The sequence below is a fragment of the Eleutherodactylus coqui genome, chromosome 5 (assembly GCF_035609145.1).
Source record: "Eleutherodactylus coqui strain aEleCoq1 chromosome 5, aEleCoq1.hap1, whole genome shotgun sequence".
Lineage (NCBI taxonomy): Eukaryota > Metazoa > Chordata > Amphibia > Anura > Eleutherodactylidae > Eleutherodactylus > Eleutherodactylus coqui.
In genome coordinates this window covers 85,742,696-85,763,973 of record NC_089841.1, presented here as the reverse complement: position 1 = coordinate 85,763,973, position 21,278 = coordinate 85,742,696, and the positions used below count along the sequence as shown (strand labels likewise).

The 21,278-nt window shown below is 41.3% G+C and overlaps 1 protein-coding gene across 3 annotated transcripts in view; it reads left to right on the top strand.

The window, feature by feature from the left end:
* Window positions 1–21,278, top strand: part of ADAMTS6 (ADAM metallopeptidase with thrombospondin type 1 motif 6) — a 310,696-nt gene that overhangs the window by 61,647 nt on the left and 227,771 nt on the right. For 2 of the 3 annotated variants that reach the window (XM_066602795.1, XM_066602793.1), the window contains exons 4-7: window positions 6,752–6,920; window positions 8,862–9,079; window positions 14,145–14,228; window positions 17,086–17,231. In XM_066602795.1, coding sequence (XP_066458892.1) covers window positions 6,752–6,920; window positions 8,862–9,079; window positions 14,145–14,228; window positions 17,086–17,231 — 617 coding nt within the window. The remainder of the gene's footprint in view (window positions 1–6,751; window positions 6,921–8,861; window positions 9,080–14,144; window positions 14,229–17,085; window positions 17,232–21,278) is intronic. The other variant, XM_066602794.1, reaches the window with a different exon arrangement.

The window sequence follows — 21,278 nt, the reverse complement described above, 5'->3', positions numbered from 1 at the left end:
TTTTTTGTTTGTTTTTTTCAGACCCCATAAGCTTCAGGAAAAAAAATATAGTCTGCTCCATTGTTTGACATATATATGTAGCAATGCTACATACATACAAAACATGACGCCGCCTATACTGCAGCACATGACGGCTGTGCAGCTCCATACTAGAGAGATATACAACCTCTGTGCATGGCTGCCAAGAGTCATCTGCATGAGACCTTGGAATCGGTCATTTTTTTTTCCCCTCTAATTTGTATTCGTAACTGCGTTCAAGATTCTGCACTTAGAACCAGACAGCACTTTATCTATACTTCTTTCTCGGTCATGGGTCATCTGAGCTCTTATAATACTGTCACTCCTTCTAGGAGAATACCAATCCTTATGCTAATTTGGATTTGGATACGAGTGGAGCAGAAATTATTAGGTCACTCAAAATCAGTACAAAAATAGTAAACTATTACCTCGTGCTTGTAGATCTTGATTGTACTTTCATTCTCTCCCTGTCTCATAAGAGACCATTGTACAGTAATGTGTAAAAGTTTGACAGGTGTCGAAAATATGCTGCAAAGAAAGACTTTTTTCAAAAATAGAAGGCATCTGATGGACTCCAAATTTATTCTGCAGCAGGATAACAACCCCAAACATCCAGCCGATATCATTAACAACTATCTTCAGCATAAAAAGGAACAAGGAGTCCTGGAAGAGAAAGAAGGATTTGAGCAAGCCTACATCCACAGTAGATCTGTGCTTGGTTCTCCAAGATGTTTGGAACAACCTCCTTGCTGAGTTCCTTCAAAAAATTTGTGCAAGTGTACCAGTCATACCACATATTACTTTAAGTTAGATTTCTCTTTTGCTCATTCACTTAGTTTTTTTTGTCGAATAACAAAATCCAATTAAAACTTCTATTTCTGAAAGCATTCTTACTTTGCAGCATTTCTCCACACCTGCCCAAGACTTTTACACAGTTCTGTATGTCACTCAGTTTTCCCATCCTCTTGCTTTGTGAGATCATCTTTTGTGATTTCAGTTGCGATCAGACCATTGGCCAGCAGCTCTAAGACTTTTGCACTTCGCTTTTCCGTTTCCCATAAACTTCTGGTGACTTTTGATCGCCTATGAGTCCCCATAAAATCATTCCATTGGTAAAACTTTAAGCTTACATTGTGGTAGCCCTTGTCCAATTATCATTTTAGGCTAAGGAATTTTATTGAACGATCAGACCCTCGGTCATTATATCTATAAGATTGTTGATATTTTAACCCCCTCATAGTTTGAATCCATATGTTTGCATTGTGGGAGGAGCTAACTGCATTTTCAACAAATTTTTGTTAATGCTCAATCATTTAGAGAGAAATTTTCCTACATTACATCCTGAAAGCATGTAATGAGCAGATAAAGTACACGACACCATAAACTGTTCAGATATTACATAGTATACTTCCAAACCGCCTTTTAAGGGAAGTCTGTCAGCCTGAACATGCCATCCAAACTGCATGTTACAGAGCCGGAGGAGCTGAGCAGACTGATATATAGTTTTATGGAGAAAGATTCAGTAGAACTTGTATTTTATTCATTTTCATCTCCGCAAATTCTGTGCTGAGCAGTTCGATAGGCGGTCCTATCAGTGATTGGCAGCTGTGTACAGTCATACACAGCTGTCAATGACTGATAGGACCGCCCATTGGACTGTTCAGCTCAGAATGTGCGGAGATGTAAATGACTAAAATACAAGTTATACTGAATATTTCCCCATAAAACTATATATCAATCTGCTCGGCTCCTCCTGCTCTATAACATCATGCCTGCAGTTTGGACAGCAAATTCCAGCTAACAGATTCCCTTTATAAGTAGCCCTTAATAAAAAGCTAGCTGGAAAGTAAACAAGAGTTTTTGATGGTCCTTTCCAGGCTGGAAAAACTCTTTTGTGGAGGGAGCTTTTCTCAGATTTTGTGGATGTGGTGATGAGTAATGCATCATGTACTAGTGGACCAACTCCAAGGCATTCCTTAACAATCTTAATTACTTAAGTCAAAGAGGTTACCTAGGTTTAGAGAAATGTCTGCATTTTTCTAGAAACAATTGCATGTCTATCCATGGACTGTCCCTGGTATTACAGCTGCACCCAATTAATTTGAGCTGCAGTACTAAACGCAGGACATAGACAACAGTGGAGCTCTTTTCAGGAAAAAAAGCTGACCTATTTTGCCAATCCTGGACAATCCTATTAAGGGTGAATGCCAACAGACGGATTTGCATTGTGTTTTTTCCACAGCGAAAATCCGCACGTAAATTCCGCAGTGGCAAGGTTCTTGTTAAGCTAATAGCTTTCTGCCTGCCAACGCACACATGTGGATTAGTCCTGCAGATTTCCGCAAGAGTGAAAAAATTGTGGCATGTTCTATTTTACCAGTGGATTCGCCACAGAAGGGCTCCATTGATATCAAAGGAACCGCGGAAATCCGCACTGAAAAACGTGATCACTCGCTGGCACTTTTTTGTTTTTAATCACGGTAGTCTCGGCTAGAGATGAGCGAGCGTACTCGCTAAGGCAAACTACTCGAGCGAGTAGTGCCTTATGCGAATACCTGCCCGCTTGTCTCTAAAGATTCAGGTGCCGGTGGGGGAGAGCAGTGAGTTGGGGGAGTGAGCAGGGAGGAGCGGGGAGAGAGCGTGAGAGAGAGATCCCCCCCCCCTTTCCTCCCCGCTCTCCCCCGCCGCTCCCCGCCCCCCGCCGGCAGCCGAGTCTTTAGAGACTAGCGGGCAGGTACTCGCATAAGGTACTACTCGCTCGAGTAGTTTGCCTTAGCGAGTACGCTCGCTCATCTCTACTTGCGGCGTAAATCTGCTGGCGTAGTCCGCATCGCTCATGGGTATGAGCCCTAAAGCAACCCTCTAGTCAAAACTAAAAATGTGACTATGGAAAAACCTTGCCCACCGTAATCATTCTTGAATAACCCTTTCCTGAGAGTCCCCAGAACCTCTCAGTAACCGATAATGCTTCTTGCAGATCCTTGAAACTTTCACTCAGTTGATGTGACTCATCCAGTCTCCATAATGATATGACTAGTAATTCTGAAAATTTGCGGGCCCATGGGTGGAGTATCCGCACTGATCTAGGCTGTAGATATTGCATTCTTTTCTTTCATCTTTTCTATGCCTTCTTCTTTCTTTAACACTTTCATTGTTCCTCCTAGTCCTGTTTTCGTTTTCTTCATTGCCTAGATGAGATTTAAGGTTTGATCCTTTTCCGTAGTAGATCTTAAATCTTGTTACAAGTCACCTCTCTCCCAGTTCTCTGGATTTCAATAGATCTTTATTTTAATTAGAAACTTGTTGGCCTTGTGTAGTCTTTAACCCTTTGCAATCCAATTTTTGATTCAGGGTTTCCTAGGGAGTTTACTCTTTCTGCCCTTATACAATGGCGCCATCTGTTGGCTAGAGCCAGTACTGCGGTATATGACATGCCAAAGAGGCCCCCGACAACAGAGCAGCCAGTAATCTACAGTAAAAATACCCTGCCGGATGTCTTCCAACATCGGAGGTGTGCAGCCTTCAATCAGAATGTCTTCAAACGTCAGACAGTAGATTGGAAAGGGTTAATCATTTTATAAATGTATGGTTCTTATTTACTTGGGAGTGACGCGTGTTTTGAACAGTTGACACTCGCCGGCAATAACTTTTAACCCCTTAGATGCCATGGTCAATGCTGACCGCACCATCTAAACTCTTAGACCGAGATGGATAGCTCACATTGATGTGATGTGTGATGTGCAGAGAGCCAATAGGTGAAATGGTAGTCCGGTGCCCTGTGAAGACTTCCAGCGCTACAGTGGAATACATCCTCTTAGCCCTGACTGTGGCAGGGCTTAATAGGCAAATGTTAAAAGTACAATATACTGCAATACAATTCAAAGGGACCCTGCACATTGGAGCGCTGTCTTTTTCAGTCTTGATTAGGGTTGTGGCACCTTTCTATAGTCGGCCTCAGTCAGCAGAGAAGCCAAGTTCACCCCTGGGTGACCCACATTTCCCATACTGGGATCTTTACCGCTAATCCGTTGGAGGAGCGCAGCTTGTAGAGTGCTTGACTGACTATAACCCCACAGCTCATTCTGTATGTACTGCTTGTTCTAGAACCGGATATTTGGCTTAGAAGGCCAGTGTGCATTGAATAAAGAAATAAAGTCCTCAGAAGCCATTTATAGGTTCCCCAGGCTGATGAGGTTAACATGGCATACTGTGTGCCATAATCCTCTCAAACAGCGGCACCTTTTGGAGTAAGCTGCATGCTATTCTTGGGACTTGAAGTCATGCTAAAATTGTCATGTGTTGAAAGTATACTACAGTTTACTTAATGAATGGGGCATTGCATTAAAATTGCTTAGTGGTGCGTTCCTAATCCTATTTAGCACGTATTTTTGCTTCCTTTCTCTTTCATGGATAACCCCCTCCTCTATAGATTTCTTTTCAGATTAAATGTTTTAGTTACCGTATTCTAATTCTTTATTAATGCCATTTGGGGGTATAAAGGGTTAATAAATCCAACAGCTAATTAGCGGTTTGGAAATGATAAAAATCCTGGATTTATTGGATTTAGATGGGATAAATAAAATGTATGTAAATCCCAACTATAAAGTGCAAAGACTTAAGGTGCTTTGTACGGAATGATTATTGTTCAAAAAAGTCACTGTCGTTTCCGATTTGAACAATAATCATTCAGTTTGATACAGCCAATGAACAATAATTAATTTGCTTATCAATTTATTGTTCATTTCATGCAAGTATGAAAATCATCGTTGGTAGAGATGAGCAAGTATACTCGCTAAAGGCAATTGCTCGAGCGAACATTGCCTTTAGCGAGTATCTCCCCGCTCGAGACTGAAGGTTCTGGTGCCGGCACGGGGGAGCGGTGGGTAGGGGCAGTCAGCAGGAGTGAGTGGGGGGGAGAGAGGGAGAGATCTCCCCTCCGTTCCGCCCCGCAGCTCCCTGCCCGCTGCCGGCACCCGAACCTTCAGTCTCGAGCGGGGAGATACTCGCTAAAGGCAATGCTCGCTCGAGCAATTGCCTTTAGCGAGTATACTCGCTCATCTCTAATCGTTGGTCATTAGCTAGGGTAATCATTGGGTTTGAACACCAGTCGTTCAGTTATTCTCATTCACTGGTACAGCGAGCTGAACGATCCTGTTAGATAAGTATTTACATAAATAAATGTATATGCGGGGAAGCTCCACCTACAAGCTGCGTTATGGCGTTCTTGTTGGAATTCTTCTTTTTAGAAATATTACTTGATTTTTTTGTTGAGTGCTGGAAAACTTTAATTTCAGACAGAATAGATATTGTATGCTGGTATTATTGTGCAGCTTCATCATTGCTAGGTGCCTGGACAATTTGCCTACTCATAGTCCACTCTCTAGTGTTTACAGCAACCCAGAGAGCTTTGGGGTATAATAACCTGTTATTCTCTGATGCCCATTCAATCTGTTGGTTCTGGTTCTGGTTTTTGGCCATACAACATGGCCACCGCAATTTTTCTAGGTAGCTGATGCATACTGTGCACTGCTCTCGAATTGGCCAGTGCTTACCATGTGAACAGCATTGGCCAATCAGAGAGCAGGTATAGTGCATTGGTAGTCTAACATTACCAATACACTGTGCGTAGGGATTAGGTAGTCTTAAAATTGTATCAGCCATCTTGGATGGCCGAAATTGGGACCTGAGACCAGCAGATTGGCAAGAGAGCAGAGAAGAACAAGGTCAGTTAATCTGCCACCCAACCCCCTCTGGTCCTGGAACAAAATTTTGTCCTGGAATTGGAGAGTCGCTTTAACATTTATATGACTTTACTATCAAAGCAAGCATATGAGGGAGTAGCTAAAAGAGACCGGAATCTTCTTCTGGTGGATGAGGTGTTACTAGTACAGGCTTCTGTTGCAAGGTGAATGTCTTCGGAGCCCTTCTGAGGCAGTATACAAGCCAACGTTGTTGAGGCTATATTGGGGAACTTTCTTTAGAAGAGAGACCATTTTGTGGACCATTTTTAGTCTATCAGAGAGACATTTCAGAGTTCTTTCCAGACAATGATGGTCTGTCATTGGTTAGCTAAAACAATCTTTCATTGTTATATTTCATCTGACGAATAATCATTTTTTTAAAATCGTCCAAGTTTAGTCTAATGTGTATGTGGGCTTTACCGCAGAGCAGTCTTAACACAGTTTTACTTGAAACTGTGTAATCCTTCATTACAGTGGTGCAGTAGGACAGTTGAACACTCGGAGTTAGGTTCTTCCACAAGTTTTAGCTGGGTTTTCATCGGTGGAAAAAACTCTTTTCAGTTCATCATCATTGAACCATTCTATTAAAAAAGTCCCAGAAAACCCATTTAACATAATCTCATTCTTCAGTTTCTTGAAGTTTGACAGAATGGCTCGTTCCCTTATATATAATCTACGAGTGCATATTCATCAGACAGCTCAGGAAATATTTTGTTTTACTAGCTCATGAGGCCGTCCTCTCCGTGCTAGGATGAAATGTGAGGCTTTGGCAAAATCTGAATAATGACAAGGATGGTGGACGAAACGTTAATCAGAGAGCAGACTGTTTGCTCCATATACGGCAGGGTGATTAATGCAATTGTTCTGTAATGTCGAAAAATGTAGAAATATCCTCATTTACGTTGCATTTCCCAGACGTCATCAACCTTAATGCAAATAGCACAAGTCTCTCCAGTTTGTCTAAATCCTTTTCCTATTCTTTTCCATCCAAGCATGGCGTAATCGCTACTGAAGATGAAGAGTATTTTATTGAGCCTTTAGACAACATAACTGAAAACTCCAATCACTTTAACTCCGAAAGGGGCCACCCTCATGTTATTTACAGAAAGTCCGCCATCCACCAGCGACACTCAAGCAGCCAAGGACACTGTGGTGTGAAAGGTAAGAAATGTACAGATTTTTTCGTTGAATATCAAAGTCTAGGGCAAACTAATGAAAGCAGAATTGAAGTGTATTAAAGAGGTTTTATGAGATTGGACAAAATTGGCTGCTTTCTTCTACAAACAGTGCCACTTATGGCAATGGGATGCATCTGGTAACCTCAGTCCACTTCAATCAAATGGATCTGAACTACCTTACTAAACAGAGCCCATGATTACAAATGGTGTTGGTTTTGATAGAAAGCAGCCATATTTTTTTAGCCGCTTACAACCCTTTTTAGGGCCATTTACTAATGACAAGGGTTGTCCAGTTTACAAAACCCATTTTAATATACCCTATTAGGGAATTCGGAGTTAATAGAAATGTTCTTTTTTCATCTCTTGGGTAAAGTGGAGAGTAATTGCAAGGAGTGTCACTCACTATGCAGAACCTGTCCTGTATTACACAGACAACCCATTGATTCAGAGTGAAGACTGCGTAATGCATAATTTCCCCTGTGATGGCGCTGCTACTTGCTACGATAGATTGCAGCTGATCGCTGGGGATCCCAGCAGGAGTACACTTTGTGAACTGTTTGTGATTCTCCAAAGCAGGCAACCCCTTGAAGGGGTTGTACAACAACTGACTTTCATCACATCTCCATAGAATAAGGTGATAAAAATTTTGATCAGTTAGGGTCTCACTGCTGAGCAGCTCGCTATCCTGAGAACAGGGTTCCTGTGTGTCCCTCTTCCTGTTGCTGTGGGCTCGCTGTGACGTGGAGATTGAGTGAAGTGGTAGTCGCGCACATCTAGAGCCGCTTCATTCATTTCAATGGGGCTGACTGAAATGGCCGAGTGTAAGCATTCATCTATCTCTGGCAGTCCCATTGTGGATAAATGGAGTAGCACTGAGCATGTGCGACCACTGCTGCATTTAATATTCTCCTCACTGAGCCCACAGTGAGGAAGATAGAGGAACACAGGACCCCTGTTTTTGGGATCGTTGGGGGACTTGGCGTAAGACCACCACTGATCGGACTTTTATCATCTATCTTACAGATAGGTGCTAAAAGATGATTGTGGTACAACCCTTATAAAGTACAAATATGGAGTACCCCACAAAGATAGAATGAGATCAGATTAGTTACAGTAAATCTCAGTTTACACATATGCTATATGTTTCCATTAACTTTCCAGTGTTTTTAACAGCAAGAATTCTTAACGGAGGCCATGACGCTAATGTGAACATAGCCAAATAGACAATGATTTGTTTTGCATGATCATCATATTATATTGTGTGCGGTTTTATACAAGACTCAACATAACCCTATTACACTATGATAAAGAATAGTTTGGGTGCTACTCCAGATTTTAGCCACCGTTTTCCATGTATGTTAGTTGTGAATTTTGATATTGATCTCAATCCACCAAAAAAGGCAGTCTGCAATCAGCTTATAGGGGTTGTACGAAGTTATAGGGTATAGCTTTAGGATTGATGGGTGTCTGACCGCTGGGATCTGCTTTGATCCTCACAACGGGGGCTCAGTTGGTCCCCAAATGAATGGAGCAGAGGTAATGTTGGTGTACCGCCACTGCATTCACTGCAATGATTATGCCGGAGATTACCAAGTTCAAGCAGGCAGTTTCCGACACTGTTATTGCAATGAATGGGACAGCAGCATGTCTGCGCGACCTCCACTCCCTTCACTGGGAGACTGGCCAAATCCCATTCTTGGGAACAGTGGGGTTCCCTGTGGTCAAACACCACTGATCATAAAGTTATCTCCTATCCAATGGATAGGGGATAACTTCCTAACTTGGCACAACCCATTTTAAAATGACTGTCTGATGTTGAACAAAAACCTTTATAACCTCTAAGGTATAAAGGACCCAAAGGATATCAATTGTAAACTTTTAGCAGAACAATATGTTACATCTAATATAATTCTTTATTTCATAGAAGATCTTACAGGGAATAACAAGCCTTGGTGGTTAAATTATACATTGTCCACACCTACAACGCCTTCAGAAAATGACACCGAAAATGGTCCTCGCCGGCAGAGGAGATCGGTCAGTGTTGAACGATTTGTGGAGACACTAGTAGTGGCCGACAAAATGATGGTTGGGTATCATGGACGCAAAGACATTGAACACTACATACTGAGCGTAATGAATATTGTAAGTTTGACATCATCTATACAGTTTTCCAAATATATCATGTAAATCACATCCGTCCAGAATTACTATACTTGCTATGAGGGCAAATATTTTTCCTGCCTATTAGGTTGGTTTCTCACCCTTTTTTTTTTTTTTTTAAGTTGCAGATTTCCGTGCAACTTTTTTATTATTGGAAGGAGGGAGAACAAGCCAGAAGTGGATCGCTTTTTGTTTTGCTATATAGTCACCACCTAGTTTCTCATCTTAAAGGGGTTGTCCCACTTCTGGCTGTTTTGCTATAGAACGTAGACTGTTCTATACATTGCGCAGTGGCCTGGGTTGGAACTTCCAGCTGAGTCCTATTCACTTTAATTGGACTCAGCCTGCAGTACCAAACCAGGCCACTGCGCAATGTACACAGCTGTCTGCTTCCTGCAGCAGGATAGCTAGAAGTGGGACAACCCCTTTAAGAAAGAATCACAGTTCTGGAACTCTGCAACCAGCTTCTAAAGAGTTCTGCTATTTTTTGTTATATGAGCACTATGACCCCTTCTTTCTGGGATTCCAGCTCATACAACATTAGTAATGTTGTCTTTTGATGTCTCTGACATATCAAAAAATAACTTGGGGTAGTATCTCCCTTTCTACCTGCAGCATCACCGACAAACTGAGGAGCTGCTGTAAGAACTATCTTGTGCATGGATATGTAATCAGAACTGGGCTTTTAGTGGGTCCAAGGCACCATAGTCTGACACTCTGCAAATGTGGGTTAAATATGCTGGCAGTTTGTAGCTATATAGAATTAAAAACAAAAATTCAAAAGACAGGATTGCACATACTTCCTGAATTTTCAAAAGATCGTGAATGCTTTTATTGCAGATCATCAGATGTTCATAGTATATCCAAGTAACATTTCAGGCAGTTTAGCCCTTTATCAGGCAAAAGCATCAGAATTCGGTATAGAGTAACAAGGGTAAAACTCTGGAGGGGCTGGTGGTGGAGTCTACTGGAAGGTACTGGTAGACTGTGATAGGGACCTAAGGTCATTGCTGGAGTCCTCTTTCATACAGTACTGTTCAGTAGACTCAACCACTAGCCCCTCCAGAATTGTTCTCCTGTTGCTCTATTCTGGACTTGATAAAGGGCTATACTGCCCAAAAACGTCACTTGGATATAATATTAAAATATGATACTCTGTAATAAAAGCATTCACTGCGGTATCTTTTGAAAATTCAAAAAGTTTGTGCATTCCTTTCTTTTAAGTTTAGTTAATTCTAGTGCGACCTAAGAATTATGCAACATGCTGGTATCAATACAGGTAGTGCTACCCATCTATGATTTTAGAAGTAAGACAATGCATTCACATGTATATTGTGTTTTTTGCAGTGTAATTATCATGTAAGCGGTGAGGAAAAGTTTTGGAAAGTTTCCATTAAGTAGCTGACTTTATCTGTGACTACACTTTGTGGCTCGTAACCTCCTGTGTCTGCCAGATCTAATAAGCAAGAGCTCATTCTGAGCAGTACACTGGCTCCTCTGTTTTGTCTTACAAGTGTCGGTTACACTACCTATTGCTTTCCTTTTATCATCCTGAATCCTCTCTTTCTTGTGCTGGTTTAGTGGTTGGAAGAACACTGATGTCATCATGTAATTTATAATGTTCACTAGAATGGCCTACTCTTGGAAGACGTCTTTTACCTTGTGTAGATGTTCTCGGTGTAAGATGCACCTAGTGATAAAAGGAAACTAGATGACGAGGATATGGCTTCTTTGTGCTTTCTCAGATCTCAACATTGTATTTTCATGATAAGAATAATCTTTTCTTTGTCCTTTCAGTTAGTTGTCATTCTATTTGTAACTCTATCCTCTTTAACCCTTTCCAATCCACTGTCTGACATCTAAAGACATTATGGTTTAAGGCTGTACAGCTCCGATGTTGGAAGACATCCGTCGGGGTTCTCTTACTGTACATTGCCAGTCTCTCTGCTGCCGGAGCCTATCCAACGTGTCACGTCATGCAGTACTGGCTTTAGCCTGCAGATAGCGCCATTGTATTATGGCAGAAAAAGAGTAAGCCCCCTAGGAAAATCAGGATACAAATTGGATTGGTAAGGGTTAACACTTGAAAGCCTATCAAAGAAGATATAGGGTTATTACAAATGATCTGCCCTATTTGAAACCCTCATAAGTCTCGTTTAATGACACTTAGGCTGCTCTCACACAGGCACTTTTTACTATGATTAGCGCAGCGTTCTGAGCACCACACTAAACGCGGTATAACGCTCCCATTGTTTTCAATGGAGCTTAGCTGACATACACTCAATCGTGGCACTTTCCAGCGCCACGATGTTCGAGCGGAGTCTGTTCTACTTTTTGCGTTTAGTGCACCTCATGAGTGAAGGGGTGTGCAAAAAGTCCTTGTCGACTGAAAACGAAAGTGTCATTAATCGGGAGTTATGAAGCTTTCAAATTAGAAAGATAATTTGTAATAACCCTGTACAGTTATACAGTACATGGCATAATGGTTTGGCGACACTCATAGTCCCAGCACTTTGAGAGCTAACAGGTTCTGGTCCTTTAATTTTCTATAGGAAAAGGAAAGGGTAGATTAATTGGAGAAGCTGGCCATACAGTATAGATTTTAAGGTTGACTGAAAAGGCAATTTGAGAACTTTGTCCAAGAACATTCTGCAGCTTTTTGTAACACAAATTAACATGAAGGTAGCTGAATTCTGTCATTGTTGGCTGCAGTCATTGGCTTACTTGGAAAGTGGTTTAGATCAGTTATCGGATGTAAATCAAGAGATATGGGTCTACAAACCACTTTGCACTCCATCAATAGAAGTTCAACCCAGGTCAGATCAACCGTAGAACATCAAAAGAATCCACAGTCCTTTCTAGTAAATAATGTTTTTTATTTTAGGATCTATCCATCTATCCTTCCTTTTCTTTTCCTTTGCATTTCTCCCTACCTTGGAAGGTTAGTAATGCTGGTTATATATACACCAAGCGATTTGGTCATACTTCGGCTTTATCAACGGTACATATGTTCACCGGCTGTGGCTCAGTCTTCTCCCGACAAGTGACTGAACAGATCGTTCGGTGATAAAGTTCAAGTAATACCGAAATGTTTGGTGTATACTAGCCAGCTTTACTAACCTTTCTTGCTATCAATTGGAACCTGGAAATGTTGACACTGAACAATCACTAGATTAGGAACAGCTGGTACAAGACCTCTTGTAATCTGTAACATGGTACCACTTGATGGGCATGTCATGATCTGCTCTCAGAATATGCTCTGAATTCTCCTCTGCGTAGCAGAGGACAACATTTGGCAGTCATGGGTAAATTTGGTGAGCTGAATGACTTTAACTGAAGTCAGATTGTTGGTGCCCAGAGGTGTGGTGCCAGTATTTCTGAAACGGTTGCACTTGTTGGCTGTTCACAAACCATGGTATCAAGAGTGTACCAGAACTAGTCAAGCCATGCACAGACATTTGACATAAGATCAAACAGCAGTAGGCCACGTCTGATTGATCCTAGTGGTGATCATTGTGGGAACATCGGATATCTCAACAATGAGGTGTCACAGTGAACCAGCTGACCCACTGGACAATTTTGGACAGTTGGACTATTTTCTACAATGACCTTGCATCAACTAGGGTTTAATAGTCGAAAACCGACATAGGTGTTCCGGATTACCCCTCGTTATCACCAACAGTCGTTCAGTGTACATTAATGTGTATTTAAAATAAAACCTTGCCTAATCTTGCAATATTATGGAGAGTGTTGTGGATTCTTTTGATATCCTATGGTGACATGGACATCTTTTCCATGAGCACCCGTTGAAATACAGGTGAAGTGCTGAACATACCCTATAAAGGACCTTTCACATGGGTGCTGATTAGAGATGAGCGAACGTGCTCGGCCACGCCCCTTTTTCGCCCAAATACCGCGATTTCCGAGTACTTCCGTACTCGGGCGAAAAAATTCGGGGGGCGCCGTGGCGGCACGGGGGGTAGCAGTGGGGAGTGGGGGGGAGAGGGAGAGAGAGGGCTCCCCCCTGTTCCCCGCTGCTACCCCCCCGCACTGCCACGCCTCTCCCCGCCCCCCGAATCTTTTCACCCGAGTACTGAAGTACTCGAAAATGGCGGTACTCGGGTGCATAAGTACTCGAAACGAGTACGTTCGCTCATCTCTAGTGCTGATTGTTCTGTAGTATGTAACAGAATTTGCCATCATGGAAATTTGTACCACCAAATATTGATTTTGATGCAGAATTTCCAGTAGAATTAAAAGGAATCTGTCAGCTCAAACAAACTGTTCAAACTGCAGGCAGCATGTTATAGAACAGGAGGAGCCGAGCAGACTGATATATAGATTTATGGGGAAAGGTTCCGTATAACTTGTATTTTATTCATTTATATCCCTGCACATTCAGCGCTGAACAGTCCAATGGGCGGTCCTATCAGGGATTGGCAGTTGTGTATGACTGCACATACAGGGGTAGCTGTCAATCACTGATAGGACCGCCCATTGGACTGCACAGCTCAGACTGAGCAGAGGTTTAAATGAATAAAGTACAAGTTATACAGAATCTTTCCCCATAAAACTATATATCAATCTACTGCGCTCCTCCTGCTCCATAACCTGATTCCTGCAATTTGGACAGCTATTTCGAGCTGAGAGATTCCCTTTCAGCCATTTTCATTTTTTCCCCTAACAATCTGCATGCTAGATATTGGTATGGAATTTCCTGTAGGACAAATTCTGCCTCTTTGAAAAGACCCTAACTGTCATACTGCAAGGCAGAGATCAATTTGCCAATTGTAGGAAGATGTATAATTTAAAAAATTGCATGTTTTTTAGAATACCCAACCATGAACAGTCTCTCAGAAAAGTTATGTATTCTGAACCCTACTGCCCTTCAGATCGACAATATGACCCCTTTTATATTTAAAATGTTTGGCCTATACCCATTGTTTGAACAGTTTGCTAGTGATACTGCAATTTGTCTTCAACTGAAACCTATGTTTTGTTGTTTCACTGTCTGACTTTGTGTCTTTTCTTCTTTTCTGGAGGTCAGGTTGCCAAACTTTACCGTGATTCCAGCCTAGGAAACGTTGTGAATATCATAGTGACCCGACTAATAGTCCTCACCGAAGATCAGGTAGGAACTTATGTTGCTCTTAAATTACTTAACATTGGTTCATCCTGTGAGACCCCTCCGTGTCTAGATCAGGAAGTCGTCTTTTTCAAAACTAGTGAGCGTAACTATATTTCATATCCGTAGCAAATGGGTTGTAGCCTCTTTTACTTGAACATCAGTTGTTTAAACAGCTATACAGCCAATGTGTTTATTAGATTTTCTAAATTCTGTACCTACATGTGTTTTGAAAATGCAGAAGATGTATTTTCTGGTCTGAAAACCGTAACTCAACAGCCACTTGAATAATGGTTTTATCTCCACAATTGATAACGCACAATAGTTAGTAGAGGTGTTTTTTAGATGGAACAATTATCATTCAAAAACTTGTTCAAAAGAGCGAAAGTGAACAATGTCATTCGGTCTGAAAGTGAGCCAGCCATGAACGATTATTGTTCACTTTTTGTTTGTCCATTTTTTGCAGGCATAAAAACATTTTTTTGGCCTGTTCACTTATCGTTTGGTTTAAACAGCAATGATTCAATTCATCTCATCCGCTAATACAGCGAATTTGAAAGACTGAACGATTCTCAGTTGAATGAGCCAACGATGCATCTACCTGTCCAAACAGGCTCCACGAGAACGAACGAGCTAGCGCTGATGTCACTCGCTTGTTCAAACGATAGTGGATGTTGATACGGAAGTTAGTTATTTAGTAAGACCTGTTGTTTTATAGTTTAAGGAAGAAAACAACAATAAGCCTTGTTATAAATGCCAATTTTCCATTTTGTTCAAGAGCCTTTGGAAGGTTCCACTCACTAGTATATACAGTCACATCTACCAGAGACTTCTGGCCATATAATTTGGTGAATACCCAATAGTGAAATACCCAATAGTGAAATGCTATGTCATACACAGAAGACACTTGTGTGATGACTACTAGATTTATATGAGATGATGTTGAAGTTATAATTATGAGCCACCGTCTTGTGGACCAAGTATAGATATGTATGACAAACTGGCCCTTTGAAGGCCATAGAAGGCTGAACTAAACAAAACCTAATCTTATGGATTTGATGTCAAGAGTATTTTTAATTTAAAGGGATTATACGAGATTTACAAGTTATTTCCTATCCACAGGATAGGGGATAACTTGCTAATCAGTGGGGATCTGACTGCTGAGACCCCCACCAATCTCAAAAGCAAGAGTCTTCTGTCCCTTTTCCTCCTGAATTTGGGTTTACTGCACCCCCTTCAGTGAGGAGGAGAGTGATGGATCGGCCGTAATGCAAGCATGCTTGTACTCCATTAATTTATTAATGAGATTCCTGGAGATAGCCAAGCGGTAAGCACTCTGGTATTTCCATCAACTCTGTTGAAATCAATGGTGTGCCATCCGTGCATGCTCAGCCAGCACTCCATTCTATGTGACTTCATTGTTGGTGGGAGAAGCAGCCCTGCAGTGACGAGAACTGGGTGACACAGGATTCCCATTCTTAGGATTGGTGGAGTTCTTAGCGGTGAGACCCCCAACGATCAGCAAGTTATCCCCTATCCCGTGGATAGGTAATAACTTGTAATCCTGGTACAACCCCTTTAATAAGCAGTATATTTGACTATAAAGGTAAATGGTGAAAAGGCAGGCTAGTCTACCGTGTGATAAGACAAAACAGGTAAAATGCAGCGATTTTGAACGCAGTGTTTTGTGATCGCATGTGTGAGAGTGCCCTTAATGGCCAATATGGACTAAAATGTGTATGGCTGCATCTGCGAAACAAATGTTCTCCAGATGAGCATTCGTTCAACAGTTGCTCAACCATCAACCTACTTCTGTCTAATTTGTATGGCCAAGCCCTGAAAATCTGATTTAATCTTTACATATTGGCACTGTTACTATAATGGTAACATGCATAAAATTGCCCATACACCTTCAAAAACTGTCAGTCGATCTCTCAATTGTTCATTTAGCAGCTATTTCCATCAGCTCCCCATACATTGAACATTCAGCTCAGCCAAGTATTCATGTGTTTACGGAGTTAAGCTGCAGCTAGACAGCTTTGGCAGTGGCTTATCTCCTGGGCAAACAATAGGATCAGCTGTTGAAATTCAGCATCCCGATCCTTCTTTCATCTGATATCATCTGTCAGGGAGAAAGTTAAGCCACCTCCATACACATTAGAGGTTCCACCATTTGGGTGCTTCGACTGTAATGTATATGGGGGCCTTAAATGTAGTGACCATTGTTTTTCAGAAATTTAACTTTTGATGAATTTACTAATACCTCCCCAAAATGCTCATATTTTTTGGCCTCCGATCTTGAGACAGGTCAGCTTGAGGGTAAATTTGGTGCTTCCACACATTACACCCAATCCTTATATTAGCTATTCGGCTGGCTGGGAATAGCTACTGCTACGTAGGATGGATTTTATTCACTGGCTTTGCTCATAGGAAACCTAGTACAGTATGAGTTATTTTTATGGGCTTTTAATAAAATATGAATATTATTAATTTGAGTTAGGCAGCTGGATGTACTGCCATTATGGGAATGTCGCTTCATCTTTAATTCGCTACTTGTAAAGCTGTAACTATCTCATAATAAATGGAGTTGCAAACCTATTGATGTGTTAAATGCCTGCTGGTTGATAATGTGAAATTGTTATATTGACATAATCACTATTACATTTGGAACACACAATACGTCTGCTCAGTAATACGCTGGCTGAACTCTGGGTCAGATTTTATAGAGATAAATATTGGCAAGGAGAGATTATTCCTAGAAACCACTGCATCTAATTATAGTCCCATTTTAGTCTTCAAAAGGCTTAACAACTGACCTTAGTAATTTGCTTGGAACATTCCTGGTATGCGTGTTGTATTGCAGCCAAACTTGGAGATAAACCACCATGCGGACAAGTCCCTCGACAGCTTCTGTAAGTGGCAGAAATCCATCCTTTCGCACCAGAGTGATGGGAACACCATTCCAGAGAATGGCATCGCTCACCATGACAATGCTGTACTCATCACCAGGTAGGACATTGTTTGTTGTCAAGCTTATTTCAGTGGAAATGACTATTTGATCTATTTTATGGTTGTCCTTGATGTCTAGTCCCAGGATTCCCACAGTTTGCTGTAGAAGAGTCTGCAGTAGCATCTGTTTATTTGTGAACCTTTTATGATGCTATGTTTGTCGGTATAATTCTATTGCTGCCTTCACTACTGTAATTTGGCCAAAAGAATAATAAGTATAGCATTATCCATTGAGTTTTTGCAATAATACATTTTACATTGTTATCTTTATTCATTTTTAGGTTTTAGTTATTTCTGTATTTAGTTATTTTTATTAGTTGTTGGTTCAAAGTGTTTTTAGAAGTATCCAACTTTCATAAAATGCAGCACACCATGGAAATATGAATTGTATATCGTAATTCTAAGGGTGCGTGTGTTTCATAGATGACCCACAATGGGACACTGTGATGTAGGAGGCCCAGCCCTTGTTGGCCAAATCCCTTATTTTAGGGAGAGGGATGGAACCTGTGCAAAAATCTATTCTACGCAGGAAGAACAAAATTAGGAAATGAGGGTGGGGAATCAGTTCGCTGATCATGGAAATGAGAGTGAGGACAAGCAAGTCTTCCTGTCTAAGGGCCCATTCACATGGGTGTATATTCTGTCCGTGTACTACTTGTGTATTTTATAGACTGCACATGGACACTTTACAGTCTATGGGGCTATTGACATTCCCATGTGCAAGTTTTCACATGGACCGATGGTGCATCTGAAAAAAATCGTAGCATGTCCGAGTCTGGTCTATATCACGAACCAGAATTGGACAGCCAATGTAGGACAGCAAACACAGGTGGGTCAATTCTCCACGTGCTATGCAATGTGAGTTGGCCCAAGAATCTTGGGCGCAACGTGCACACGACTTTCTGAATACGGCCTAAGGTGGTTTGGTTGGCGGTGGTGTCAATCAGTACTAAAAGGTAGTCCTATTTTAATCTTTCCCATAGCCCCCTCTCTTCTTTGTATTTCTCTGCTTTGTTCTTACAAGTGAAATAAAATTTTAAGGGTTATGCTACTTGCGAAAACATTTCCAGCTCACACTAATGTCCTTGTCCATATTGTCGAGACAAGAAGCAGCTGTTGGCATGGATGGTGATTTTAGTTCACACAAGCCATTGTACAAATTCAGGTTGTGTTTTTCCCTAAATTAAAGAGGATTTGCCATCTCTCATGACATGTCTGTTTTAGTAAGTACCTTCATTCCCTATAATATAACAATTGCATAGCATCTTTTCTTAGAATCTTCTGTTGTTTCACCTCTTGGTTATGCTTCCTAGAAATGTATGCATATTACCAAAAGGAAAAGAGGGGGGGCTCTACACTGTGTCACTGTCCAATCAGAGCTGACCCTATCAGACTGTGTAGGGACACCCCTTTGACAAGCAAAATTGTAACACCCAGTTTAGAAATTTTTAGGAGGAATAGAAGAGGATCGAGATGATAGTTGATAGATGCTCCAAAATTGTCATTTCATGAGGAATATGAGTATTTTCTAAAACAAACATGTCTGAAGAGCTGCCAGGTACTAGTAGGTCTTAATGTATTTCGATAGAATGGCTGAGGTGCTTACATATACCTCTTTTAGATATTCTCCTTTAAATGTCAGATTTGGCTATTATATATTGTCTCCCATAATGCCTGCCTCCATTTTTTTCTTGGCTATCGATATTCGACATGTCATAAGGGTTGCACTGCTGATAGTCCTACCACTGATATGGCAAAAACCCTTTTATTTCCTCGTATATTCTTGTAAGATGTTCATATAATCCATTGTAATATGAGTGACTATTGACCAAAAGCAAATCTTCCTTTTAAGTAAAACTTCAGATATACAATTGTATTGTAATGAGTTTCGGCAAATGATAAACTCTGTTCATACAACATTTTTTACATTTGTGCGTAAGCTTTTTACATTAATGCTATTGTCGATGTTTAAAGAAAACACTGTTCGATTTGTCTATCTTACAATGAATGGGTGGTTATGATTTCGGAGTAGAGGTGCACATACACCTATAACCAATAGCTGTTGGACGAACTTTCATTCATCTGACAGCTGTTTCTACTGGCTTCCCCATGCTCATGAATGTTCTACTTGGCCAAACTTTTGTATGTTTAGGGAGGTAAGTCGCAGCCAGACAACTCTGGCACCAACTTTTCTCTTAGGGAACAAAAGCATCAGGTGTTGAGATTCAATGTCCTCGACGCTTCCTTCCACCAACATCATCTGTTGTGGAAAAGTTCAGCTGCCCCATACACATCAGAGAGTTGTCTCCGGCCTTGCCATTATCAGTGGATTCAGATGACTAAAGTCTGAGGTGTATGGGGACCTTAAACTGTCAAGGTTTTTCCAAATGTGCTTTAGGGCCCTGGGTATCAGCTTATGACCTCACTGTTTTCTCACAGTAAATGTTTGCGTGTAAAACTCTTGTTTGCCCCCTGGTAGATTAAAACTGGCCATGCACGTTTGATATTAGTAGGTTGCTGATAGAACAATTGATTGTCTGTCTGATAATTGTTCATCTTGCAGATGCAGCCACACACGTTTTATTCTAAATTGGCTGTCACAGTTGTTCAAACTGGCCATACATGTTCAATGAAAAAGCTTTCTGGCATGTTTTTTTCAATGCAAGATCATTCATGCAAGAAAGATGTTTCTTTGAACGAAAGATCTATCATCTGTCTGTTGGACAAAAATTTTAAACATGGCCGACTTCATTCCAAACAATAACTATCTTTGATCGGTTGGCTGAAACAATTGGGTATCTTTAGAGTCCTTATCATCTATGTGTTATTTAACGAATAGTCGTACTGCTGTTAAGGCCCATTTAGATGAGCCGAGTGTTGGGCAAACGATACCCACATAAACGATGGACGATGAGCTGATCGTTCAGCGTAAAGAGCAGCTGTTCAATACTGAACGGATGCTATGTTAAGTCAATGGAGAGGAGCCGGGAAGCGAGATGAGAGAAATCTTCTCCAGCCTCCACGCTGTGAGCCAGCGATACTAACTGCCGTGCAGGTGCACGGGAGCTAGTATGTGCAGGGACGAGTGTCAGACATTGTTTGCCCGACACTCGTCCCGTCTAAATGGGCCTTTACTGTATGTTCGTTAACTATCACTATTGGGTGCACATATTTAAATTTGCATTTCTAAATGGCAGACCATTTACTATACATTTGCAGGAAGATAGTTCTTGGCGTTAGAAAAGTTATGCATCTGATTTTGATTATACATATTTAGGTTACGTATTACATCCAGCTCAGTGATTGGTAGAGGTACTACTATGTAGGTTCCCATTAGATTACTTTGTGCTGTTGTGTTCTCTATGCCTCTCTATCTTTTCTATGATCACCTAATATGGTGTGCTGAAAGAGTCATTGAACTTAAGAATCTGGTTTGATTCCCCCTAAACTGAAAAATTCATGATCCCTGTGGGCTAGTCTACACAATGACACAAGCATCATCTTTGGCGACGTGAAGTCCCCATAAAAAGCCTGCCATTGTCTTTGAAGTGTAGAATGCAGATTTCATGGCATCTTTTGTAGAGATTTTTAATAAAAAAGACACATTTTTTACCAGTGCTACAAATTCACGTACAATATCCCGATTTTGTTTCAGAAATTATAGCACTGTGACAAAATGCCTGCCAGGGACAATTAACTTTCTATTGATGTTGCGCAATAGTTTGTTGAACTGTTCTTTTTGTTTATTTCATTTTGTTCTAGACCTTCTGCAAGTAGCACATGTTAATAAGAAGAGCGCTGTTTTCAAGGAAACCTGTCACCAAGTTTTCCCCTTACAAAGCAATACCCACTAGTAGAGATGAGCGAGCACGGGCGGCAGGGGGGGGAGCGGTAGGGGGGAGAGAGAGATCTCTCTCACTCTTTCCCCCGTTACTCCCTGCTGTCCCCTGCCACCCACCCGAGCACACTTGGACAAGAATGCAGTTACTCGAGAAGAGCGAGGCTCACTCGAGTAACTGACTTATCCGAGCGTGCTCGCTCATCTCT